This window comes from Garra rufa, chromosome 12, assembly GCF_049309525.1.
Source record: "Garra rufa chromosome 12, GarRuf1.0, whole genome shotgun sequence".
NCBI lineage: Eukaryota > Metazoa > Chordata > Actinopteri > Cypriniformes > Cyprinidae > Garra > Garra rufa.
In genome coordinates, this window is record NC_133372.1 from 2,003,529 (window position 1) to 2,029,527 (window position 25,999).

Consider the following 25,999-nt stretch of genomic DNA (forward strand, 5'->3'; position numbering starts at 1 on the left):
TTAAAAAAATCCAGAAAAAAAACTGTAATACTGTGAAATATTATTGTAATGTAAAATAACTGTTTTCTATGTGAATATATTTTAAAATGTAATTTATTTCTGTGATCAAAGCTACATTTTCGGCATCATTACTCCAGTCTTCAGTGTCACATGATCCTTCAGAAATCAGTCTAATATGTTGATTTATTATCAATGTTAAAAGCAGTTGTCCTGCTTAAAATTTTGTTGGAACCTGTGATATTTTACTTAAAGAACAGCATTGATTTAAAATAGAAATATTTTGTAACAATATAAACTATATAAAAAAAAAATTATTTCTTTTTTTGAAAGAAATGAATACTTTTATTCAGCAAGTATGTGTTAAATTTATTAAAAGTAATAGCAAAGACTTGTATTGTCTGAAAAAAATTCTAATTTGAATAAATTTTTCTTTTCTACTTTTTATTTAATCAAAGAATCCTGAAAAAAAACATTACAGGTTCCAAAAAAATATTAAGCAGCACAACTGTTTCCAACACTGATAACAAAAGTAATAAATCATCATATTAGAATAATTTCTGAAGAATCATGTGACACTGAAGACTGAAGTAATGGCTGATTAAAATTCAGCTTTGCATCACAGAAATAAATTATACTTTAAAATATATAAAAACAGAGAACCATTATTTTAAACTGTAATAATATTTCACAATATTACTTTTTTCATTGTACTTTGATCAAGTAAATGCAGCCTTTTTTTTTACTTTTTACTTGAATTAAAACCAACCAGTGATACAACCAGAGGTGGAAAAGTCTAAAAAAGTGATTACTCATTAAGTTTGAAAATCGTTGAAAATAGTTTTTGATGAAGTCCACATTATATAGTATGACAGTGCTTTAATGGCACAAAAAAAAAGAAAGATTACGAGATTAGAGACGAAATATTTCGAGAAAAAAATTGAGAATAAAGTAGAAATTACGAGAATATTCTTGAAAAATTTTAACTTTATTCTCAAAATACGACATCTCGTTATTTGACTTTTTTTAATGTGGAATTTTGAATGTGGGTTTTTATTTTAAATTCAAAGAATATTTGATTTTTTTATTTTTTTTTGACACATGGGTAAGCATTACAATAAAAGCTAAAAGTTACTAATTTAGATATTGTGACACTAAAGACTGGAGTAGTGGCTGACGAAAATTCAGCTTCACATCAAAGAAATAAATTATGTTTTAAAATATATAAAAATAGAAAACCATTATTTAAAATGTAATAATATTTCACAATATTACATTAAAAAAAATCAAGTAAATGCAGCCTTTTTTTACTCAATTTTTTACTTAAATAAAAAACAACCAGAGGTGGAAAAGACTAAAGTGATCACTAAAAATTGTTTAAAATAGTTTTTGATGCAGTCCACATTGTATAGTATGACAGCGCTTTAATGGCACATAAAAAAAATAGAAGATTACTAGAAAAAAGTCGTAATAGTTCGATAAAAATTTTTGAGAAGAAAGTAGAAATTATGAGAATATTCTTGAAAAATTGTTACTTTATTCTCAAAATACTCTGACATCTCCTTATTTCATTTTTTTTAATGTGGAATTTTGAATGTGGGTTTTTATTTTAAATTTGACTAATATTTGAAATTCATTTTTTAAGCATTACAATAAAAGCTAAAAGTTATTAATTTAGACATTGTGTCAAACTTTCCTTTAATCTACTCAAAGTATCTTGGAAAAAACACAAAATGAAAGAAATGTTTCTAAATTTCTGCTTTACACTAATAAATTAATAAACAACAAATATACTACAACTTTAAAATCAAATGAAAACTAAAAAATAAACAAATAAAGCTCCTTCAAAATATTTGTAAATACTATAATAGCAAATAAATAATACTAAAATAAAACAAATATTATATTTACTGTTAAATACAAAATTACAAGAATATTCTTGAAATATTTTAACTTTATTCTTTATATACTACTATACTATTCTGCTATATATTTTTATATAATATAATTTAATCCCATGTCTGAAATGAACATCCATAATTTAAATTACCTAAATAACTCCAGCATTCCTAAAGGAACCAAAAAAAAAACAGTCTCTGAAACAAAGACAAATGAGCAACTATATTAACTTTTTTTATTTAATGCAAATACAAAAATATTTATACAAACATTCAAATGTACAAAATGCATATTTCAGCATGTAAAGGCAGCGCTGTTCAGCCGAAGGCTGAGAGGGCCCATTGTTTGACATCTGTGGGGCATTGTGGGTACCTTTGCAGCGCCTCCATCACCTGACCGTGTTCCAGCATCAGTCTCATCAGCTGATACTCGCGCTGAACTTTACACGCGCCAGCGTCCACTGGACGAACCAGCTCCAGCTGCAGAAGATGCTCAAACGCCTAAAACACATCAACACACATTAGGGCTGTCAAAGTGGCTGAAAAATGTTTATAAAATCAAATTTTGTACTTAAATATGATCAAAGTTTTAATTATATTTGAATTTAAAATGCATAGTTTCAGTTGGGGTGAAATAAAAGCTTTTGACTTCCCTCCAGAGGCCTCATCGAACAAAATATCACTAATACACATTTATTCAAAGAAATAAAATCACTTGACTATCTGTGAACAAAAGTGCATAATGTTTAAAATAATGTTTATAAACCAATTAGAACTAAAAAGTTGCTTAAACAACTATAAACAAAACAGCATCATGTATGTATGTATGTATGAGTTTAATACAAAGGATCGAAAGCCAAAGTGCTTTTTTTTTTTTTTTTTTTTTAAACGAGATGCAGTGGGATCAGAAAAAAAAACACACCATAAAGTCTTTTTCAAAGTTGAACTTGCATTAATTTCTTTCTAAATATGCGTCTCTCTTGTGGGAGATGCAAGTGCAACAGTGATAGATAATAAAAACATTCTAATGCAATGACAATTACATCAACATCACATCTCGTGCGCCACTGATAAGGCTGCCTCCTTAAAGCACACCTAAAATTAGAATGCAACGTTTTTGCATTTGAATGTGGGTTTTTATTTTAAATTCAACGAATATTTGAAATTCTAACACACATTAAAAATCACTAAGAAAAAATTAAAAAATGAAGATATTGTGTCAAACTTTTAATCTAGTCAAAGTAACGTTGCAAAAACAATAAATGAAGAAACGCTTCTAAATGTGTGCTTTAAGAAACTGTACACCAATAAATTAAACTTAAAATGAACAACAAATATACTAGAACTTTAAAATCAAATAAAAACTAAAAATAAATAAATATTAATAAATATTAATATTAACGATATATAAATAACACTAATGTTTTAATACTATATATATATATATATATATATATATATATATTCTATTTATGGTTAAATACAATAAAAAATGCTATATTTTCTTTTTATAAAAACTTTGTATTTTAATTAAACTCAAATATACATCATTATTTCCCTCCCAAGTCATTCCACACCTATGGAAGCCTGTTTCTGCCACTAAAAAAAAAAAAAAAAAGGTTATTGCGACTTCTCACAATTCTGAGAAAAATATAAACTTGCAATTCTGAGAAATGAAGCCAGAGATGTGAGATATAAACATATCAGTCTTTTTTCTCCTCAGAATTGGATTTTATAACTTACAATTGTGAATTAAATTATATATATAGACTACAAAGTCACAATTGCTTTAAGTTTATATGATGCAATTCTGAGAAAAACAGAATTGTGAGATGAAAAGTTGCAATTATCTCTTTTTTTAATTCAGTGGTGGAGATGGGTTTCCATTTTCAACACCTGACATTCTTTCATGGAATATAAGAAGAAATTCCAAAACATTTGTGGTGTTTTACAGTTTTGTCTTTAATTTAATGGATAATTAAAAGGATGATAAATCTACAAAATGGAGTACATGCCACAGAGAGCTAGAACTGATTCTCACTGAATAACTTTCAGTCTGTTTCATATTCTTTTCCAGTCTCTACTTAAAGTAAATGCGTGAAAAGAGAGCAAACTGACCTTCATCACCACAGGCTTCTCAAACTTATGGATGGTGTGAGACTTCCTCTGAATGAACTTCTTAAACTCTGAAAGAGGGAATTACATTCATCTGAGCTGATGAACGCATCTACAATCACCATTTTAAAACGTTCAGGTTTTGTGCTTAAGGATGTGGTACCATTATGGACCATCTGGAAATTGAAGGGTTCTCCTTCATAAGTGTCATTCAGATGCTTCATGGCAATAACCAAACACAGCTCCAGAATAGACAGACCTGGAAAACAGGCAAGACATCAAAGATGAGCTTGTGCATTTGTCACTGCAAAACGTAAAAAACTCTTGTAAAAATCTGTCTCCAGTTTCTCACCGTGAAGGACGTTTGCTTTCGAATCAGTGGAAATCAGACGACTGGCCTCTAGAAGATCAGCCTCACGTAGAGTCGACTGAGAGACAAACACTCGACTAACAGCCAGAAACTACAAAATACAGACACAGGTTTACACACGAGAACAGACAACTAGAAAGAGTGGTCTGATTACAAGATGAATTCAGTTCATTATACCAGCAGGGAATGCAGAGAGCGGAAATCTTTACTGGCGTTAAAGTGTCTCTTCAAAACCTCCTCAACTGATTTATCTTCACATACTTTCTGGAAACACAGAGAACGAGAGGTAAGAAAACATGATTGTATGTACGACTTGTTTGTGAACACAAAGACACAATTGTGTTGCATTTGTACCGTGACGCTGTGGTTCCACTCATTGGCGAATTTTGGATCTGGGAAGTCCTGAGGCAAACTGAGCTGAGAGCGAACCACATCCACGTACTGACTGAACGACAGCGAGCTGAACACATGAATCTGTCTGTGAGAGAAACGAGACTTCACTCGCTTCTCCAGAAGCTCCAACACATCCTGAAATGCAAAAACGTGAAAATAAATGGTTAGAGAATAATCAGCTTTGGTTTCATATTTCACGTAGAAACACTGAGAATTAGAGCTGCAACAAACAATCAATACAAACAATAAAATAAAATAGTGCACAATAAATTGCAGTGTGCTTTTGCATAGAGAACTTTAATCGGAAATGATGCTACAGAAGCAAAAAGCTATTTCTATGAAAAAAATAAAAAACTCAAAAAAGCATGCCATATAAATTTTCATTTTTTTCCCAGCTCATTATATTTTAGGCCATTTTGTGCATTTAAACCATGCACAATTTAGTTTTTTATTTTCATTTGCTTGTTATATTGTAACCTTTATTAAAGCAGAAGCTCAGTTCCAGAACAGAAATGTACAGATAATCTACTCACCTGTTGTCATCCAAGATGTTCATGTCTTTCTTTCTTCAGTCATAAAGAAATTTGTTTTTTGAGGAAAACTTTTTAGGAATGTTCTTTATATAATGGACTTCAATGGTGCCCCCGAGTTTGAACTTCCAAAATGCAGTTTAAATGCAGCTTCAAAGGGCTCTAAATGATCCCAGTCGAGGAAGAAGGGCCTTATCTGGCAAAACAATGTTATTTTCTAAAAAAAAATTAAATTTTTATTCTTTTTAACCTCAAATGCTCATCTTGTATTGTATTCTAGTTCAATACAGTTAGGGTATGTTGAAAAACTCATCTCATTTTCTCCTCTAACTTCAAAATCTCCCTACATCGCTGCAGAAGTACCGACCCAGTGTTTACAAGTTAACATGCAAAGAAGATCAAACACCCTTTACAAAAAAAGGTAAAACAGCGATGTAGGAAGATTTTGAAGTTGGCGAAGATAATGAGATGGGAGTTTTTCCACATACCCTAACTGTCTTGACCCAGCATACACAGAGGTCACTATACAAGATGAGCATTTGTGGTAAAAACTGTATATAAATTGCAATTTTTTTTTTTTATTTAAATAACCAATAATTTCACTAGATAAGACCCCTATTCCTTGGCTGGGATTGTTTAGAGCCCTTTGAAGCTGCATTTAAACTGCATTTTGTAAGTTCGAACTCGGGGGCACCATAGAAGTCCACTATATGGAGAGAAAACCTGAAATATTTTCCTCAAAAAACATAATTTGTTAACTGAAAAAAGAAGGACATGAACATCTTGAATGACAAGGGGGTGAGTTAATTATCTGTACATTTTTGTTCTGGAACTGAACTTCTGCTTTAAAAAAGGTTATGATATGACAAGCAAAATGAAAATAAAAAAAGTAAATTGTGCATGGTTTAAATGCACGAAATGGCCTAAAATATTATGCTGAGAACATTTTAAACATTATTAAAATGTGTAGAATGCACGGTTAAAAGAGATCACTGGGCAAAAGTTTGAATATTACATTTAAATTAAAATATTAAAAATAGTAAAAAAAAAAAAAAAATGATGATAGATGTAATTACATGATTAAATGTTTGCATAATGGTTTTAGAGCAGACGCACCAGTCTGCAGGTGAGTCCCACTACAGCGATGGGCGCCTGCGCAGATTGAGACACGTCCAGCAGGTTATACAGCAACGTTTGGTTCTTATGATGAGCGAACAGATCAAACTCATCCAACACAAACAGCACAGGACGACTGCTGCTCTTGTCACCTGACAACACAACAGAAACAGTAAGATGTCAATCAGAAGTAAGCAGAGGGTGAGAAAACTATTAAAAAGCATTTTTATTCATTAAAACATAAAACGTAAAATACAATATTAATACTGGATAAAAAAACATTTAACTAAACAAAATTTAGAAATGCTCCATAAAACTGACATAAGTTAAAGTACTAAAATAGACGTAATAGACGTAACTAATAAAAAGACTAAAAAACTAAATTACCAAAATGTAAACTGAAAATATAAAAATAAAAACATTCAAAATATAGTGTTGTACAAAATAACAGTGATGAAGCCTCACCTTTCTTGAGAGCTTCCAAAAGAAAAGCCAGATTTTCTGCAAAGCTCCCCTAAAACACAAGAAACCCTCTCAGAACAAAAACCTTAAAAACTACAGAAACGCTTCCAATAATAAAGAAACTCACAAACACTTTGTCTCCTACGACATTCTCCAGGTGCAACTGGCGAGTGATTTCTTTCAGAGCGATTTTATCGTCTGTCTGCAGAAGACCTGCACTCAAAAAACAATCATTGTTACTTTAGTAAGAAAAAAAGCAATGTATCCACTGTAGATTCTTATTTTAGCATTTAATGCAGAGCATAAAAAGCATTAATATGCATGAACTCACCGTTCAGCTCCACCAGAAGAACATTCTTCTGCACTTCCTTCAGACTCATGAGCTCACGGAGGACACAACCCAGCAGCTTCACAACAAAGAGACGCACAAAAAGTTACACCATAGTTTCATAAATAATAACTTTATTTATTTAGCTCACTGCAGATGTTACTCTCTTCCCCATTTTTGTCTTGTTTTTTTTTACCAACACAAATATATAAACTTTTTTAAATACATTAACCTGAGATGCAACATTTGATACAGAAGATAAAAAGTCTTGTTATCTGGGAAATTAAAATTAAGTGACTGCTTACATTAAAAAAAAAATCTGCCAACAGGGTCAGAAATACTCAAAGGGAAAACAAGTTTATCATTTTTAATTAGAAACTTTAAAAAAGTGGTCTAAAGAAAAATCCCTATGAATTTATTTACCTTTTTTGTTCCATTATGGACCTTATGGTGAATAAATAATGACAGAATTGTTATTTTATCTATTACTCAAAATGGGTAAAATAAAAAAATTCAGTCATCCTTAGTGATGGCATAAATTGCTGATGTTTTCTACCATACTTTTACCAGATCCTCCTGTAATGCAACATTAGATACATAAGATAAAAAGTTTTCTGGGAAAAAGTTCTTGCTTTAAAAAAAATATATATATATATATATATATATATATATATATATAAATAACTTGTGTTTTTCCCTAGAATTTCTAACTCAATTTTCATCAATTATCCCCTTTTTTAAATGTATTGTGATACTAAACAAATTCAGCAGATGGGTATTTAAAGAAAATGCTATGTGAGTATGAGAATCAAATATTTGTAATATATATATTTAAGAAACATAATATTGTGCTTTTTAGTTCTTGACAGAATTAGTATTTTCTCTGATGTTTTATACCATTAGACAATATTAGATAGAAAAGACAGGGCTTAGACTGAGCCAGGATTAAGCCATTGTTCAATCAGGACATTTAAGTCATTTTTATAAACGTGTTTAGAAAAAAAACATTACTGGTGTGCATCGACAAAACAAAGGCACTGATATATTTTAAGATCAGTTTCTATCCGTTGAAAAAGCTCGGACTTACATTTTAGTCTAGGACTAGACTTAAGCCTTGTCTGTGAAACCAGGGGAAAGTCTTGTTTTCTGGGAAATTAAAATAAAGTGACCGCTTCAAAAAACTCACAAATTAAAAACTCAATTTTCAATTAGAAATTAAAAAAAAAAAAAGAAAAATCTATATAAATTTCATTTGTTTTAGCTTCTTTAGCCTATTTCTTTTTGTTCCATTGTGGACCTTATGGTAAGTAAATAATGACAGGATTTATATTTTATTTTATCTATTGCTTAAAATAAGTATAATTAGTCAGTCATCAGTGAGGGAGTAAATCTCTGATGTTTTATACCATAGTTTTACCGGATCCTCTTGGACCAACAATGAGGACGGAGTTACTTTCTCCATGAACAGCTGTTCGTCTCAGCAGCTCCAGCAAGTGCCTGAACACACAAACACACACAGAGCATAAGAATCCACACACATCTACATCAAATATGAGCAGATATTGTAAACGTGACCCACTTGTACTGTGAGTCCAGACCCACGGGCTGATCCGGCAGTTTCTGATGACACAGTCTCTCCCGCAGGAGCTTCTGAGCCTGAAAACACAATCACAGCAGCACATCAACACACATCCATATCTGGATAGATGTGTAAAGGAGAGATAGGATCAGGAGGAAAGTCTGAAATCATAAAATATCTGACAGACCAGAGAGATGCACTGGGCTTCAGTGAGAGCGGCTGATCTCCGTTTGCTCATCTTCACCTGCACACATTCAAAACATTTACATTATAATTTGCACATTTACAAATGTTTGGCATTGCATTATATATATATATATATATATATATTTGTCAGACAAATACAGCAAACATTATCATAGATTAATACTCTACCAGTCAAAAGTTTTTTAAAAGTAAAACTTTGAATGTTTTTTAAAGAAATCACTTCTGCTCACCAAGTTTGTATTTATTTAGTCCAAAACACAGCAAAAGCAGGAAAATGTTGCATTATTTTTCCTATTTAAAATAACTACTTTCTATGGAATATATTTTAAAATGTAATTTATTTCTGTGATCAAAAGCTACATTTTCAGGATCATTACTCCAGTCTTCAGTGTCACATGATCCTTCAGAAATCATTCTAACATGCTGATTTGCTGCTCAAGAAACATTTCTGATTATTATTATTATTATCAACATTTAAAACAGTTCAGTAATTTTTTTTTTTTCAGTATTCTTTGATGAATAAAAAGCATTTACCTCAAATAAAACACTTTTGTAACATTATACACTACAGCATTCAAAAGCTTGGAGTCAGTATTTATTTATTTTTTGAGGCAAGGATGCATTAAAATTTATCAAAAGATTTTTCTTCTGCACTTTCTATTCATCAAAGAAACTTGAAAAACATTCTACTCAGCTGTTTTCAGCGTAATAATAATAAATGTTTTCTAAGCAGCAAATCAGAATATTAGAATGATTTCTGAAGGATCACGTGACACTGGAGAAATGATGCTGGAAATTCAGCTTTGATCACCGAAATAAATTACATTTTAAAATATATTCAAATTGAAAACAGTCATTTTAAATAGTAAAAATATTTCAAAATTTGACTGTTCTTGCTGTACTTTGGATCAAATAAATGCAGCCTTGGTGAGAAAAACTTTTGACTGGTAGTGTAAATACAGACCACATAAACAAATCTGAAACATCACAGACAAGTCACTATGCAGGTTTTTCACTATTTTAATCAGCCTTCACTATTTTTAAATAGTACTACAGTGTGACAAATTGTTCAAATATTTCATTTAGTAACGTTAATTTCTAAATTAATATGAGCTCATTAAATCTGCATGGAGAATGATATTAAAACAGTCACTGCATATCTCAGGCTGTCTTTACACATCTTTTTGTTTTTGTTTTTCTAGTATAGAATTACCTTTGTATCAGAATACGTTGAGTTTGTCTTTAAATCTCTATTGTAGCACACTGGCTCATTATAGAAGCGTTATTTTGTTCTGTAACGTTATACAGATGTAACGTTACATGGATGTTCTGACAGCATGATTAAATTACAAAAGAACACTATTTTAAACAGTTTAAGATTGAGTTCTGCATGTCACACCACGAACACTGCCACAGCTCTTCATATACTTAGTAAATAACCTCTTAAATTAAGTTAACTGTTAACTTAAAGTAATATAAACTCACCCGTGTAGGTCCTGTAATTTCGCGCCACTAGCCCGCGTATTTCCGGGAAGCAAGCGACAAGTCGTATTTCCGGTGTACAGCAGAGGGCGCTCTGCGGCCCGCGAAACTGAACTGTGTGTGGGTTGATTTTGAGTTTCAAGAAATTTGCCATAAAATATAAAGCACGTTAAACCTATTAACAGTATATTGTATCATAATTAGTTTGCAATTAATGAATGAATGCATAAACAAATGGTGCATCTCTTATAAAGAACACAGCCTGAGCTTGTCTTATCAGTACCCTAAGAGTGAAAACTATTAGATGCAAACTCCAGCAATGGAGAATGGCCTGACATTGTTTATGACATATGTGTTTATGACTTATCATTAAACTCCATCGACCATGCTAGTTCAGATGTAGACTGTAATAACCTCTAATTCTTAAATAAGCAACCAATTGTTTTGCTCTAAATTAATTTTATTCACACGGCACATGCTTGTACAGTCATTTGAAGGCCTGTGACATATGTAAAACATATTTAAACATGCTCAAAATGCTCAAAAATAACAAATCACCTGTCCCTTGTAAGACCATTTAAGCTATAAAAGTGGAGCCGGTTTATAAAAACACCAGTTCCAGTTATTCTGGACCTTTATTTTCCTCTTTCACACAATAGATCAGGCAAGTATACAACAGACAACAAAATATTGCAAACATCTGCTTTTTAGCTCCCTCAGAAGAACATCTTAAAAATTATATATGACATATAAAGCTGTCAAGCGGTTGTATGGCCGTAAATTTATGCCAGAATTTAAAAAGGCATACTAGTTTAGCATGAATGCTGATATTTAGTAATGCAAGAAAATATTAAAGGAGCACTTTCAGAACAAAAATGTACAGATAATGTACTCATCCCCTTGTCATCCAAGATGTTCATGTCTTTCTTTCTTCAATCGTAAAGAAATTATGTTTTTTGAGGAAAACATTTCATGATTTCTCTCCATATAGTGGACTTCTATGGTGCCCCCAAGTTTGAACTTTCAAAATGCAGCTACAAAGGGCTCTAAATGATCCCAGCAGAGGATGAAGGGTCTTATCTAGCAAAACGATCAGTTATTTTTTTTAAACATTTACAATTTATGTACTTTTTAATCTCTACACAGAGTACACACACTGTAAAACGTTTTCACCAGATTCAACTTAAAAACCTAAGTTCAGCAGCTGCCTTACGTTTTTAAGTTAAATCAAGTCGTTGTAACTTATTACAATAAAAATTAGTTGATATTTAAATTTAAATGACTTAAGTTGATTTAACTTATAATCTTTAGGCAGCTGCTAAACTTTAGTTTTTAAGTTGAAACTGGTGAAAACTTTTTACAGTGCACAGAGCTAGACAAGACGAGAAGAATTGCAATTTTTTTTTAGAAAATAACCAATCGTTTTGCTAGATAAGACCCTTCTTTCCTCGGCTGTGACCATTTAGAGCTTGAAGCTACATTTTGGAAGTTCAAACTCTCGGCACCATAGAAGTCCACTATATGAAGAGAAATCCTGAAATGTTTTCATCAAAAAACATAATTTCCTTACGACTGAGGAAAGAAAGACATGCACATCTTGAATGACAAGGGGGTGAGTAGATTATCTGTACATTTTTGTTTTGAAAGTGAACTACTCCTTTAAGAATTCACCATACTGTTCATCACAGAACCTCACAGAAATCAGTGTTTCATCTTCTATCTCTGTGAACCCTAACTGTTTTTGGGTCTATGAACTGACAATTTTGTTTAATTATGTCTCCTGTCAAATTATCCCCAGAGTTTCCAAGGAATTATAAATACACAAGGCAATTATTTTTATGATGCACTTTGTGTCGGCTGCTTTGAATCAGTGCTTGGATAAAGGTTATTATAAATGTACATGGTGAAACTTGCAACTAAAACCCCTACAAAGATGCCAATGATTATTCCAATGAAAGACCCTCTAACTCCAGTTTCAGCTCCAGCAACTGATCCAAGAAGTGCTCCGATTGTGCCCATCAATATCAGTACCAACTGTTTTAAGTCCATGCTGATTTTTTGTTTGAAGTCAATACTGGTTTTTGATGTGTCTTTTGTATCTTTGGCAGTCTCGACAGTTTCTTTCTTCTCCTCCGAATCTCCTTTGTCATCTCCTTTGTCTTTTGCCACTGTAAAAGAAATGAACACTTATAGATCAGTGTGTAACTGAGATCAGCTGTAGGTCTTGTGAAACGATACTCACAGGCAGGAGGATTCTTCTGCAGGCTTCCACGTCTGTGCCTGAGCTCAGTCTCACCAGGTGCTGCTTGTGTCTTCTGTTGAATCAGTTCATAGTAAGCTTGTGGTATGAAGAAATCACCACAGTTCTCCTCCACCAGATCATCTATCTTCTTTAAGAGTCCTTGGATCTGAGTGGGAGATTCACAAGTGCTTTTCTGCAGAACATAGGATCGTCCTCCACACTTTTCCAGGATTTTTTCCGGGCTGTGATCATGTTCTTTGATTGCTGGTTTCTCCACTCCTTCATCACAAGCAAACACCATGATGGTGTGTTTCCAGACACGCTCTGACAGTAACTTCATGTGCATTTCTGCTGCTTTAATTTCCTCCGAAGAAGGTGTTTTCACTGGTAGGACCAGAAGCAGAGCGTGAGGTCCTGGATGACAAAGCGACACGCTTCTGACGATTTCTTCTTTTGTTCTGTCTGGTATTGAGAGTCTGTCCCATCCTGGTGCTTCAACAACTCTGATCTTCCTACCTGCTTGTTCACACTTATATAAAGTACACAGACCATCTTTCTCTGGTGTCAGATTCTCACAGCTTACAACTGATTTGACCAAATTATCCTTGTCCTCTCCAGCATTTCCTAAGATCACAATTCTGAGCTCTGGCTGTGCAGGGGAACCTCCTTTAAAGAGCAAACAAAATCAAAATTAATATTATTGCATGCTTTCTTTTTTATTAATCAAAATAAATAATTGTTGTAAACCACACAGATAAATTGACTCACCCTGAGGAGATTCAGTAGCCATGATCACAGTTTGTGCAGCTGCTTCACAACATGCTCCTTATGGAAACTGATACGAAGAAAACACTCAGTTGGTCTGCTGTGCTACAGGTTTCAAATACTAACAACTAGAATATGTTTCTGTTTTAAAACCATGAAGCATTGCTGGATCACAGAAGACGTAACACTACATTTGGGGATAGTGAGAGTATGGTGAGCATCGTACAACTGCACAGATAGATGTATATCTACAATGTTAAGACATTTTTTTGGAGTCTGAATCTTATTACGCATGGCCTACATTTACAATTGATTCTAAAGCATTTAACGTATAAAAAGTTGGTTTCAAGACATCAGAGGAACAAACCAAGGATGTTTAGTCTTTTTTTTTTTTCATTTAATCAAAGTGAGCCTATGCTAAATATCTTATGCAACAGCAGAATATACTTAAAAAAGCTTTTTGTACATGTAAACAGAAAACATATCAAACATAAAGCAAAATTTTATATTGTTTTAACCTACCTAGCATTAGGGTTGTTTTTCTGGACTTCTACTTCCGCATAAAAGTATACTTTCACTTAGAGCGCTGCTGATGAACTAAAGTGATGAACCAAAAGTGTAGGTGTTTCTCATAGAAATTGACATGGTTTGTTAAAATACAAAATGTATCTCTTATTTGAAAATGTATTAAATAGCTGATGTACATTTGAAAAAATAAAATTAAGATACATTTTTTGAAAGTCAAAAGTCTGCCATGGGTATAATTGGTACTTTGTCACAAATAAGCCCACATCATGATTTATTCACAAATTATAAAATGCATAAATTCGTCTCATTTCGTCACGGCATAATTCAGGAAAAACTTGGAACAGACAAGAAACACTATATATATATATATTTTACCATTTTTTGAGGATTATAATGTATAAAATCAAGCAAATTATATATGAACAAATCCCTCTGTAAAAACCTTCAGGATATAGACAGGAATAAAAATGTAAAGTTTGGTGTGTGTAAGCGCTACTGAAGTGGAGATTTATGGCTCAGTGTAGGAGAAAAAAACTCATTTTGAGAAACCAGCCTTTAAAAATATGCATTGTAATTGAAATCTATTTACACAAATAGATAAAGTGCTATGAAAGAAACACTTAGCCGTATTTTTTAGACGTTTCTCTTACTAGACTAAAAAAACACTTGAAAAACCAAAAACCCCAAAATCTTAAACTTGATAGGTGCATGAAAAAACAGCATTTTTGCCTGCAGTCTCCATCATTATCTCAAATTGAGACTATGCTAAATATCAGCAAACACAGAAAACATATGAAACATGAAGAAAAATTTGATATTGTTTAAACCTACCTAGCATTAGGGTTGTTTTTCTGGACTACTTCCGTATAAAAGTACTTTCACTTAGAGTGTGATGAACAATACATCTACATTAATGTTTAACAGTAGATGGTCATAAGACAGTGGTGTGATCTTACAGAAGGTGTGTGCATTGTCAGAAGTATTTACTGTAGATATTCTGTCTACAAACATTGTCACTGATGTGGACAAAATACTTTTATTTAAATTGCTTTACCCAGATATAAATCTCAGCTATACAGTTACAAATACAGAAAGACAGAATAAAAATACAACTTTAACACAGTTTTAGGGTAATGGAAACCGATTAAGCCCACCAAAATCTAAGTTTAGGTGTTTCTTCTATGGTTTATAAAAAAAATAATAATAATAATTTGTTAAAATGTGTTAAATGAAAATGTATTAAATAGTTGATGTTCATTTTAGAATATAAAATTAAGAAGTCTGAAAAAAAGTCAAAAGTCTGGCATGGGCTTAATTGGTCACCATTTAGTCCCGCTTGTTTTCCAAATAAGCCCACATCATGATTTATTTATAAATTATCAAATGTATTGATTTTAAAGAAGTAACATATCTATACATGTATTCAGTAACAGGAAAGTATTAAAACAAATTCTTTTATTAATGTTTACTAGCACTCATTACCTATAGCAATAACATTTTACATGAATTACATTCAAAGCAGAACACTTCATGACCTGGAAAGATTGTAATAAAACACATTACTCTAAGCCACTTTCAGATCACCTCACATTTTTCCTTCTTTCATTTAACACTTAGCCTATAGAACATATCTAGCTTTTTTTTTTTTTACAGTCCTAAAGACACTCTGAAATCTCGCTCTCTACCACTGAACTGAGGAAGGTCTCCCTGATGAGCATCAACTGATTTGAGGATGTTCAGTCCACTCCAAACTGTTTTGCATAGACCATGATCCATATTTGCCTTGACATACATTACAAATATGAAATCAAAATGACAACAAATAGTTAATAGATTCTTGTTTCTATGTATGGGCTGGCATGTGCGGTTAATTACATTTTTGTTGCATTCTCTCTGCCTTTTTGTTTTTGCAAATTCATCCACAATGTCCTTGCCATTTAATTCAGTGCTTTGTGCATTCCCAATAGAAATGTCTGTTCTGCCCTATATTGTGCTCTGCAAAAAAAAAAAATGTTATTAGCTTAGCTTATGATTATTAATAATATTACTCTTGTTATTATTATTATTATTAAGAGTGTATTAAGCACAGTTTTGTAACAGAAGAGAGTTCAAACGAAAAAAAAAAACATTTAAGGCGAGACACTGCAGGGGAATAGGGTAAAAAAAAAAAAGCTAATAGTTTTCACCTTACTTATCCAGTTGATTAATTACTTCAATTGCAAACATTTTCTGTATTACAAGTTTTCTAAAAGGTTTAAATTTGCAAATCAGGCATTATTTAATGAAATATGCGCTAATTTGCATACATTTCTAATACAAAAATCTAAACACTGTATGAAGTCAGTTTTTTTGACATATTAGAGTCAAAAGTTTTTACAGAGGGAATTTTAAGTATCTTATTTCGTCACGCCATAATTCAGAAAAAAACTTTGAACAGACAGCAAGCACTATATTTTTTTACAGTTTTTTGGGGAAATAAAATGTTACATAAAATCAAGCAAATTATATATGAACAAATCCCTCTGTAAAAATCTTCAAGACATAGACAAGAAAAAAAAATGTAAAGTTTGGTGTGTGTAAGCGCTACTGAAGTGGAGATTTATGGCTCAGTGCAGGAGAAAAAACTCATTTTGAGAAAACAACCTTTAAAAAAACATTGTAATTGAAATCTATTGACACAAATAGAGAAAGTGCTATAAAAGAAACACTAAACAGTGTTTTTTGGATGTTTTCTTTCCACTAGTCCACTAGTGAAAAAACACTTTATAAAAAACCAAAAAGCCCAAAATCTCAAACTTGACAGGTGCATAAAAAAAACAGCATTTTTGCCTGCAGTGTCTCCCCTTAAAACGGTTTAGATGTCTTTTCAACTAGCTTTTTATTTAATTTAATTTATTTATTTACATTTGGACAGTTCTGCAGCCCCAGCCCGCATGTGGTGCAAAAATTAAAAATGCACACAAGAAATTATGTAGCTCAACATGACATGTACACAAAAATAAAAATATGTGTATTTATTGTCCCCATCGGTTGTATAGGTGCATACACATGCTCAGGCTCTCTCCCCGTCACTGACAATAACATTAACATTAGGCCTACTGAAATAAACACATCATTTGATGTCGTCTCATTTGTCTGCCCTGTCGCAAATCTTTTTTTGCATCTGATCAACTTTGCAGTTGCTTATGATGCACTTGCGTAGGCTGCTTTGAGTAAGCCTGAGAATAAACGCGAGTATAAATGTACATGATGAAACTTGCAAGTAAAACCCCTACAATGATACCAAACACCATTCCAGAGCAAGACCCTGAAACTCCATTTTCAGCTCCAGCCACTGCACCAATAAGAGCTCCGAAAACACCCATCAGTATCACTACAGACTGTTTGAAGTGAATGGTGATTTTGTGCATGTCTTCCAAAGGTTTGGCAGTCTCTGTGGTTTCTTTCTTCTCTGAATCTCCCTGGTCTTTGTTAACTGTAAAATAGCAGTAGATCAGTGCTTAAGTCGCCTGAATGTGAGAGCAGCTATTTCTTTTGTGAAATAAAACTCACCATTAGGAGGACTGTCCAAACTTCCATGTCTCTTCCTGATTTCAGTCTCACCAGACGCTGCTTGTGTCTTCTGTTGAATCAGTTCAAGTCCTGGTTGACAAAGTGACACACTTCTGACAAGTTCTTCTTTTATCCGGTCTGGTCTAAGCTTGTCCCATCCTGGTGCTTCCAGAACACTGATCTTCCTTCCTGCTTGTTCGCTTTGATATAAAGTATAGAGAACTTCTTCTGGTGTCAGATTCTCGCAGTTTAGAACTGATTTGACCACTTTATCTCTGTCCTCTCCAGCATTTCCTAAGATCACAATTGTGAGATCTGGCTGCTCGGGGGAACCTCCTTTAAAGAGCAAACAAGATCAAAATGAATATTATTGCATGTTTTTATTATTATTATTAATCATGATATATAACTGTTGTAAACCACACAGATAACTCACCCTGAGGAGATTCAGTAGCCATGATCGCAGCTTTACAAAATGCTCCTTTCTCAAAACTGATAAAAAGAAAACACTCAGTCGGTCTGCTGTGCTACAGGTTTCAAACACTAACAACCAGTTTATACTGCTGTTTTAAAACCATTAAGCAATGCCGGATCACAGAAGACGTAACAGTAATTTTGGGGATATGTGGGGAAGGTGAGCATCGTACAGCTGCTCAGATAAATGTAACACTGCAAAACAGTGAAGGTATGTTTTTTTTTTAATCTCTGGTTTGTCCCTAAATACACTGCAGTTATTGCTTCTAAATCTACAATGTTAAGAACATTGTTTTGAGTCTGAATTTTATCACGCATGGCCTACATTTCTAACTGATTCTGACATAAATCATTATGTTAAAATAGCAGCATTTAATATATACACAATTGATTTCAAGACATCAGAGGAACACAACCACTTAAAAATGTGAACCTATTCGCTAAATATCTTATGCGACAGCAGAATATACTTACAAAAGCTTTTTGTACAAATAAACAGAAAACATATCAAACATGAGGCAACATTTGATGTTGTTTTAACCTACCTCACATTAGGGTTGTTTTTCTGGACTTCTACTTCCGTATAAAAGTATGCTTTCACTAAGGGTGCTGCAGATGAACTTTGAACAACATTTTTAGATTGTTTAACAGTAGCTGGTCATAAGACAGTGCTGTGATCTTACAGAAGAAGTGTGTATTGTCAGAGGTATTTACTGTAGATATTCTGTTTAGTTCACAAAATACTTTAACTAAATTACCAAATTTAAATCTCAGCTATACAGTTGAGGGGACCACTGTTGTGTCCTCAGTGCATTGCAACATTTTTATATTTTTCCAGCATAATTACTACTTTTATTTCTGCAGTTAGAGCAATGATTTGTAAAATAATAACTGTCTTACTTTCGTAAAAAAAATTGCTTGATCAAGTTTGTATTGTTTCATCAATTCCATATCATCATATAACTCCAATATGATTGTAAAGCGCTTTGGGTGTACGGCAATACACATGAAAGCGCTATACAAATGCATCATTCATTCATTCATTCATTCAATACATCATATGTTCATTGGAAAGTGTGTCTCCTCTTTTTTGCTGTCATCCTGTTACTCCTAACTAGGCAAGGAAACCTCTCCAGCTCTCTTGAAAAATGTAGGAGTTGAAACCTAGTCTTAACCTTTATTAATCACTCTTATTCTTAGGAATAAGAGTAAAATTACATCATTCTTAAAATCTTGACACTTAAGACCAAAATTTTACTCGGAGCGGCGTTGCACATACTTTTTATCATTTCTAAAACTCACTTATGATTTCCCTCCAAAATGATGTCACTTCCTAGAGAATGATGTCATTGTGAAAATCTCTTCTCAGTTCGTAGGATCAAAATATTTCATATAAACAGCAAATGAAGATGTTTCCTTTATGTGCTTTTCCTTTATAAGCCATTGCAATTCTGCTGATTCAATCTGTAGGCTTTAAGTTTCCATTTATTGTTTTTATCATATAAAGGTTTAAATATGCAAGACACAATCCACTGGCAACAGAATTTTTATTTTAATTCTCTTACTCCTCCTCAAAGGATCACAACATACCGTATTTACAGTTTTCAAAGTGAATGTTTAGTGAGCGATTAAGATGTAGCTTGATGTTAGGAAAAATAACATGATTCATGTATATACATAACAAATATGAAACAAAAATGAAAACAGAAATAAAACAGTCCGTAGATTCTCATTTCTACGTAAGGGCCGGCAGGAGCAATCAGTCACCATCAGATATTTCCCTCTATTAGTGGAAGTCAACAGTCAATCTGAGCTCAGTCAGAGAGTTTCAGTTCAGATCAGTGTAAAGGAGCTTCTACTTTAAACGGCAGACGTCAAAGGCCTTTATCTGAGTTACAGTGGGTCTCAGAGGTCAGCGTTCAGACTCTCTTCCAGCGGCCGTCTTCAGCGCGACAGTAGAGATGCGGCTGACCGGCTGGAAACAGCCCATCTGCGGTCGGATGATCCAGCAGAAACTGAATGGTGGATTTGATGTGATGGACAAAGTGAGGAGGTTCTGCATTTGGAGACGTGGACAAATACTGGTGGACAAACCAGATGAGAAATAAATGAGAGGAGCCGTTTTATCAAATCTGCAAATCTGATGAAACACATTAAATAGAGTATATTAGGGCTGCTCGATTATGGCAAAAATCATAATCACGATTATTTCGGTCAATATTGCAATCACGATTATCGAACATGATTGTGAGTGGGTCCGGAACTTTATTTGATTTATTCATTTAAAGATAGCAATACAATAAAAAAAGATACACATGAAACTTAAAATGTAAAATAAAACGGCATAGTCTTGACTGTAAGAATTACACATGCTTTGTTTCTTTTAAAAACGACAAAAGTCCCTCCATCGAGAGCAGTGAGTGATTTGTCTTTGTCTTTTGTTGTTTGATGAACACTAAGCACAGAGACGGCAGAAGGAACATTACTTGTGGCCGCTTTAAGAGCTGCACGGATCCAATATACTGGATTTTAATTCTCAGCTGTTTGTGTTCATTTGAGACGTAACTGATGAAGGTTTACACGAATAATCACCAAAGGCCGCATTTTGACATATATTTGCATGTTTTTGATTGTTTAGGAACGCATCTTAAGGTAAACGTTCACTTTACTTGTCAGTGTTCTGTTCCGTCTCTGAAGGCATACACAGAACAGCACAAATGATCTTTCATGCTTTTAAAAACACAACATTAAATAAACATGCACGTAATAAATCAAGCACGTCCCATTTTATGCAAGTCCCGTTACATGATTTTACTGATTTGCATGTGAATTTCGCTTTTGTAGAGGAGCGAAAGGGCACAAAGAGGGCGGAATCAGGAGCAATATTCGTTTTATCTCAATTATTGTATTTTTATAATCGTTTAAAGCTGAAATCTAAATCAAAACTGAATTTCGATTAATTGCACAGCCCTAGAGTATATGTTTAAATGTGAGCAGTGATGGGTTTTCAGACCTGTAGGATGGTTTCATCATCTTGGGACAGCCAGAAGGCCATGTCATTGTTTGGTGTCCATCTGCACGGGCCGATTTTCACAAGCTCCCTGCTGGAATCATACACTTCAACCATCTGTCAATAACATTATACAACAGTTAGTTCAGTCCACCGATTCTGATCGCTAGCATTCTACAGTGAGTGCTACATATGTTGCATGGCAGCTTCATCCACATACCTGTCCACCAGAAAAGGTGCGTGCGGATCGGAGCTCCTCCGCCGGTCCTCGACACGTGAACATGGCTGGAAATACGTGACCCGTTTTAACGTTCACACCTGAACTCAGACAGAAACACTCGTCACGTGCGTGATGAATCCACAGTAAACTGAAAGTGTGATTATCAAATCACAAAGGTTGCAATTTTTAGTATAAACTCAATGTATATTGAAGAGTGGCCTTGTGTTCATTTACACTCGAGCAGCTCATGAACCAGTGTTTTTAGAGTCTGAGAGCAGCTCGGTTAAAAAGACAAATGGAGTGTCTATGGTCACTAAGTGCAAATAGCCCGTCTTGTTTGCAGAGGAACTCACTAATGTGTGATTGGGCAAATCAACACTACAAAAGATCAGCTGGACTAGATTGTAAACCACATGCAGCAGTCGTTTTGGCACGATCGACCAGAGCTCAAATTCACCTTTTGCCGAACGTATTTTTCTCCCTTTTCAAATCTCATATCACATCAGAAAGGCATTTATTTTCAATGAATCAAAATGTTGAAAATAAAGAATCAGGTAGGGTTGGGTAGATGCAAGGAGGGTTTATCGCCCCAATGAGGTAGCATCCATTTAATAATTTCAATTAAAATGATAATTTGCACTCAATACACGTTTTATTGCATACTCTTTTATAATGCACCACAATACTGAGGTGCAGATAATTGCCACTATTTGCAGTAAATTGTATAAATAGCAGAAAATATTGCTCTTTTAACATAGTGTAAATAGAATCCATTGCTATATGGTGTGGACATCAAAAATGGTCTATTTACAATTTATTTAATCCTTGTGATGCACTCAGCATTTATTTTAGTATTATATTCAATTCATACTGCAACTTCATAACTCGGATAACACATCGCATTCGTGCTGAAGTGTCTATCACAATGAGCAGGTGATATTCAGAGAGGATGGAGATGTTGTACGGTACCTATCCCATACACCACAGGCCGATGAATCCCATCTTTGATGATATCATTCATGTCTAAAGAGACAGAATTAAATTATGCAATTGTCAAAAATATCATGCACTATATTACAAGTCTTATGAGGTCATACAACAGCTTTGTGTGAAGAACAGACTCCAATACAGGAATAAAACATATACGGGCCATTCTACAAAATTGGTCCAAAGGCAGAGTTGGAAACATTTTAAAGAAGAACTATCACTTTAAGGTGAATTGGCTCAGAGAAACAAAACAATTCCCCATTATGACATCCTCTGACCTGTGATGCAGCACGTCTCCAGGTGAATTTCTTCCTTCTGTTTTTGAAAGGCAGCTGCAAGGCAAAACATTTAGAATTTCTCTTCACACAGTTAATGTTTCATCTTCATCTGACATTTGTCCTCAACCTACCCAGAATACTAAGGCTGAGTGAGTGTGAGGTTCTCTTGTCATCGTCAAAACCACCAACCAGATGCAACTCCAATCTGAAGACACAAACACATCCAGAAATCATACAGGGCTCAGTCAGGGCTCTACAGTGCAACCATTTCACTCACATTTGTGGCTGAAAATGACTGTGTGCAACTATGAAAAAATATTTAGGAGCTCCATGTGCAACTGACCCGATCAGCATATTTGTGTTTGAGCTGAGAGGAGCTTCAACGGTTTCTACATGTTTTTGCACTGTTGAGTGATGTATCACAGACATATCTCACAAATCCGTTCATTAACAAAGTGTAGAGAGAGTGTAAATAGGAAATTGATTGTGCAACGTCCAGAGCTTCATTGATTGTAATGGAAATTTGTGAGATTGTGATGAACGAAGATGAGTGACCTCTTTTAATAATTTTTAAGGGAGTTTGTAAATGAGATATTGACTTAATACAACAGTTAAATCAACAAGAAGTTAATATTAAGTGACTTACATTGTTTGACTATAACACTATTGCCTGATTTTGCTCTATTTCATCGTCACAAAAGAATCTAGTAAGTCAATGATTCAATTACCCATTCATAAAGTGGATCGAACCAAATGAATGATATGATTCAGTAATTAAATCAGTGTCTTGCCACCTGCTGACAGATTTAGTTTGATTTTTAAGCATCTTTTTGGTTATTTAAATAATTTTATATTTCTGTATTAAAAATTGTATATTTAAAACATTCATCTCAACATGAATTTATGAATTTGACTGCACTCATGCCACCTCTGAGCCTCATTAAATATATATAAATACACCTACAAGCCACTTTTTTTTGTGTTCTTCTGTGCCACCTCTGTAGTATAAAATAATTTTGTTAATACTGATTTCATTTGATTGGTAACTTATTCTTATTCTACATGTATGTGTGTGTGTGTGTGTGTGTATATATATTCTTTTTTTTTTTATTAATTAATTAATTAATTAATTTTTTAATGTGCCATAATAGATGACATACTTTTAATGAAGTTAGAAAAATACCATTACAAAGGTGAAAAATAAATTCCCCTGTAAATCACTTTAAGAAGTCAAATATTACCTCGTAATGGGAAGGCTAATTTTATATCAGACTTTTTTGATTATTTTTTAGAATGTGCTCCGGAAATTTTGACTGTGCTCCTAATTTTTTTTTAAGCTGGGAGCACAAGTGCTCCTAAACAGAAAAGTAAGCATAGAGCCCTGGAAGTCCTTCCTATTTTCTATTCCAGTTCAGTGATGTGTGACAAATTCACAGTACCTGCCCTCTTTTGCTGGGTTGCTTCTAGAAGTGACAGCATTAACTATCAGAGGAACTTCAGTCCATGTGCTTGAACCATCACAGTGTGCCAGACACGTCGCTCCACTTCCTGCAGAAGAGAAATACAGGATCAGACACGCAGTAAACCAACACAGATACTGACGTGATGGAGGCTCATGTTACCTGTGTGTCGAAGCACGACTAAGTGGCATGTGGTGGCGTCATCGGATCCCAGAATGGAGACCGAATCTGAGGAAAGAGAAACATCAGCGTGTGTTTAACACATTGACCTTCAACAGATCAAGAGCAAACCCTTACTGTCCGCTGGTGTGGTCGCCGCAAACTCCCGCTGCTGGACATACAGGAGATGTTTAGGGTCCACAGACTCTGGACTTCTGGACGCAAACTGCTTTGCACTTTCCTAAAAGAAACATATCAATGATCTATAATTACTATAGGTGACCTTAGACCACAAAACCAGTCATAAGGGTCCATTTAAAAAAAAAATGATTTATACATCATCTGAAAGCTGAATAAATACACTTTACATTGATGTATGGTTTGTTAAAAATAGGACAATATTTGGCTGAGATACAACTATTGAAAATCTGGAATCTGAGGGTGCAAAAAAATAAAATACTGAGAAAATCACTTTTAAACTTGTCCAAATTCAAGTTCTTAGCAATGCATATTACTAATCAAAAATTACGTTTTGATACATTTACGGGAAGAAATTTACAAAATATCTTAATGGAACATGATCTTTACTTTTTAATTCACGTAATTGGCAATAAAGACTGCAATTAATGTTTTTGGGGTTTCTTTACATCAAGATGCAAGCCCGTTTCCGCCATTGAATAAAAAATAGAAAAGGTAATTGCGACTTTTTATCTATTTATTCTGACTTTTTTACTCAGAAAATTTTCTTTATTTCTGCCAAACATGAGGATTATGTGTTCTCTTTTGTCAATGATGATGACGTGATTCGGTCATGACTGTTATGGAGTGATTATTTTGTGGTATAACACCCAAATATATATAAACTCAATATTGCAAGATATAAAGTTTGAATTGTGAGATATAACCTCGCAATTGCAGGTTATAAAGTTCAGTTCTGAGGACAAAAAAAGACTGATACATTCACAGAATTGTGAGTCTGTATCATGCAATTCTGAGAAAAAAGTCAGAATTGTGAGATAATAACCTTTTTATATTTTTTATTCAGTGGCAGAAATGAGCTTCCATATCATAGAGAGTTGTGTGTGTGAACATTTTTGGTCCGTCTTGGGTATATAAATTTAAGGATCCATTTGCTAAATGTGTCCACCCTGTTAGGTTTTCTTAATAAAAACGACACAGAATCCCAGGAATGACCCAAAGTGCTTTTTGTTGTTGATTTTTTAACTACATTTTTTATTAGAATTTAACATTTTGCAGTTAATTTCAACTATAAAAATAAAGGTATAAAAGTACTTGTGGTCGGTATATCATCCAATTAATATGAGCTCTTAAAAATGCATGCATAAATATGTGAAAAGTTAGAAAAAATGTCACCTTATAAACAAATTAAATAAATAAATAAAAACTGACTATATGATGTGTATTTTGTATTTAAATAATATTTAAATATAAAAACAAAGACCATTATTGTACATTACAGTGAATGAATCTAAAAGATTTCTAAGTTGTTGTTTATCTTATATATAAGGGAAAGAGAGTCTATATACATTACAGTCTGTGAACGCATGCTGCGGTATAATATTAAAGTGACTGATATTATTGTTTTTGTATATTATTTCTGTACCTTGAGATGCGGGTGTTTGCTGAAGAGCTCCGCGGTTGAGCTGACGCGCTCTATTCGCTTATTCTGAGTCAACAGCGGCATCCTGACAGCGATTAAACCCGATCATCTGAGCATTTCATTAAACTCTGATAATTAATAACTCTGTCATGTGTGCTTCTCCTTCATCTCACCGCTGCACTGCCGCTTTCTCTTCCGCTTTGTGCTCACGTCACAGCTCACGTGA

At 33.5% G+C, this 25,999-nt stretch overlaps 4 protein-coding genes across 4 annotated transcripts; all 4 read right to left on the minus strand.

The window, feature by feature from the left end:
• Positions 1–2,114: 2,114 nt before the first annotated feature.
• Positions 2,115–10,525, minus strand: LOC141347113 (origin recognition complex subunit 4-like). The gene is made up of 14 exons (XM_073852100.1): positions 10,481–10,525; positions 8,976–9,032; positions 8,789–8,865; positions 8,616–8,706; positions 7,213–7,288; positions 7,009–7,094; positions 6,885–6,933; positions 6,420–6,571; positions 4,735–4,908; positions 4,558–4,644; positions 4,363–4,471; positions 4,174–4,269; positions 4,014–4,081; positions 2,115–2,396 (listed from the first exon to the last, which is right to left on the minus strand). Exons 2-14 carry the CDS (start codon positions 9,024–9,026, stop codon positions 2,214–2,216), a joined length of 1,299 nt encoding a protein of 432 aa, XP_073708201.1. The 5' UTR covers positions 9,027–9,032; positions 10,481–10,525; the 3' UTR covers positions 2,115–2,213.
• A 407-nt stretch (positions 10,526–10,932) lies between these two features.
• Positions 10,933–14,720, minus strand: LOC141347404 (GTPase IMAP family member 4-like). The gene is made up of 4 exons (XM_073852414.1): positions 14,007–14,720; positions 13,488–13,554; positions 12,720–13,385; positions 10,933–12,645 (listed from the first exon to the last, which is right to left on the minus strand). The coding sequence occupies exons 2-4, from the start codon at positions 13,507–13,509 to the stop codon at positions 12,314–12,316; spliced, it is 1,020 nt and encodes a 339-aa protein (XP_073708515.1). The 5' UTR covers positions 13,510–13,554; positions 14,007–14,720; the 3' UTR covers positions 10,933–12,313.
• A 730-nt stretch (positions 14,721–15,450) lies between these two features.
• Positions 15,451–18,632, minus strand: LOC141347443 (uncharacterized). The gene is made up of 4 exons (XM_073852465.1): positions 18,584–18,632; positions 18,001–18,056; positions 17,565–17,900; positions 15,451–17,487 (listed from the first exon to the last, which is right to left on the minus strand). Exons 2-4 carry the CDS (start codon positions 18,020–18,022, stop codon positions 17,180–17,182), a joined length of 666 nt encoding a protein of 221 aa, XP_073708566.1. The 5' UTR covers positions 18,023–18,056; positions 18,584–18,632; the 3' UTR covers positions 15,451–17,179.
• A 936-nt stretch (positions 18,633–19,568) lies between these two features.
• On the minus strand, positions 19,569–25,975 carry LOC141346919 (protein N-terminal asparagine amidohydrolase-like). The gene is made up of 10 exons (XM_073851879.1): positions 25,777–25,975; positions 24,291–24,393; positions 24,156–24,221; positions 23,973–24,081; positions 22,665–22,738; positions 22,534–22,587; positions 22,238–22,291; positions 21,269–21,366; positions 21,052–21,165; positions 19,569–20,119 (listed from the first exon to the last, which is right to left on the minus strand). The coding sequence occupies exons 1-10, from the start codon at positions 25,855–25,857 to the stop codon at positions 19,958–19,960; spliced, it is 915 nt and encodes a 304-aa protein (XP_073707980.1). The 5' UTR covers positions 25,858–25,975; the 3' UTR covers positions 19,569–19,957.
• Positions 25,976–25,999: the final 24 nt, after the last annotated feature.

What these genes read in the sequence shown, in the direction of transcription:
- LOC141347113 (XM_073852100.1), bottom strand. Translation starts at nt 9,026, where the DNA reads ATGAGCAAACGGAGATCAGCCGCTCTCACTGAAGCCCAGTGCATCTCT. An exon ending in TCGTAGGAGACAAAGTGTTT is followed by an intron (nt 6,934 to 7,008) that starts GTGAGTTTCTTT and finishes CTTGTGTTTTAG; the next exon opens with GGGAGCTTTGCAGAAAATCT. An exon ending in GCTCTCTGCATTCCCTGCTG is followed by an intron (nt 4,472 to 4,557) that starts GTATAATGAACT and finishes TGTATTTTGTAG; the next exon opens with TTTCTGGCTGTTAGTCGAGT.
- LOC141347404 (XM_073852414.1), bottom strand. Translation starts at nt 13,509, where the DNA reads ATGGCTACTGAATCTCCTCAGG. An exon ending in GGCTACTGAATCTCCTCAGG is followed by an intron (nt 13,386 to 13,487) that starts GTGAGTCAATTT and finishes TGCTCTTTAAAG; the next exon opens with GAGGTTCCCCTGCACAGCCA. An exon ending in GCAGAAGAATCCTCCTGCCT is followed by an intron (nt 12,646 to 12,719) that starts GTGAGTATCGTT and finishes TTTCTTTTACAG; the next exon opens with TGGCAAAAGACAAAGGAGAT.
- LOC141347443 (XM_073852465.1), bottom strand. Translation starts at nt 18,022, where the DNA reads ATGGCTACTGAATCTCCTCAGG. An exon ending in GGCTACTGAATCTCCTCAGG is followed by an intron (nt 17,901 to 18,000) that starts GTGAGTTATCTG and finishes TGCTCTTTAAAG; the next exon opens with GAGGTTCCCCCGAGCAGCCA. An exon ending in TTTGGACAGTCCTCCTAATG is followed by an intron (nt 17,488 to 17,564) that starts GTGAGTTTTATT and finishes GCTATTTTACAG; the next exon opens with TTAACAAAGACCAGGGAGAT.
- LOC141346919 (XM_073851879.1), bottom strand. Translation starts at nt 25,857, where the DNA reads ATGCCGCTGTTGACTCAGAATAAGCGAATAGAGCGCGTCAGCTCAACC. An exon ending in GGCGACCACACCAGCGGACA is followed by an intron (nt 24,222 to 24,290) that starts GTAAGGGTTTGC and finishes CTCTTTCCTCAG; the next exon opens with ATTCGGTCTCCATTCTGGGA. An exon ending in GCCTGTGGTGTATGGGATAG is followed by an intron (nt 21,367 to 22,237) that starts GTACCGTACAAC and finishes GTCTGAGTTCAG; the next exon opens with GTGTGAACGTTAAAACGGGT.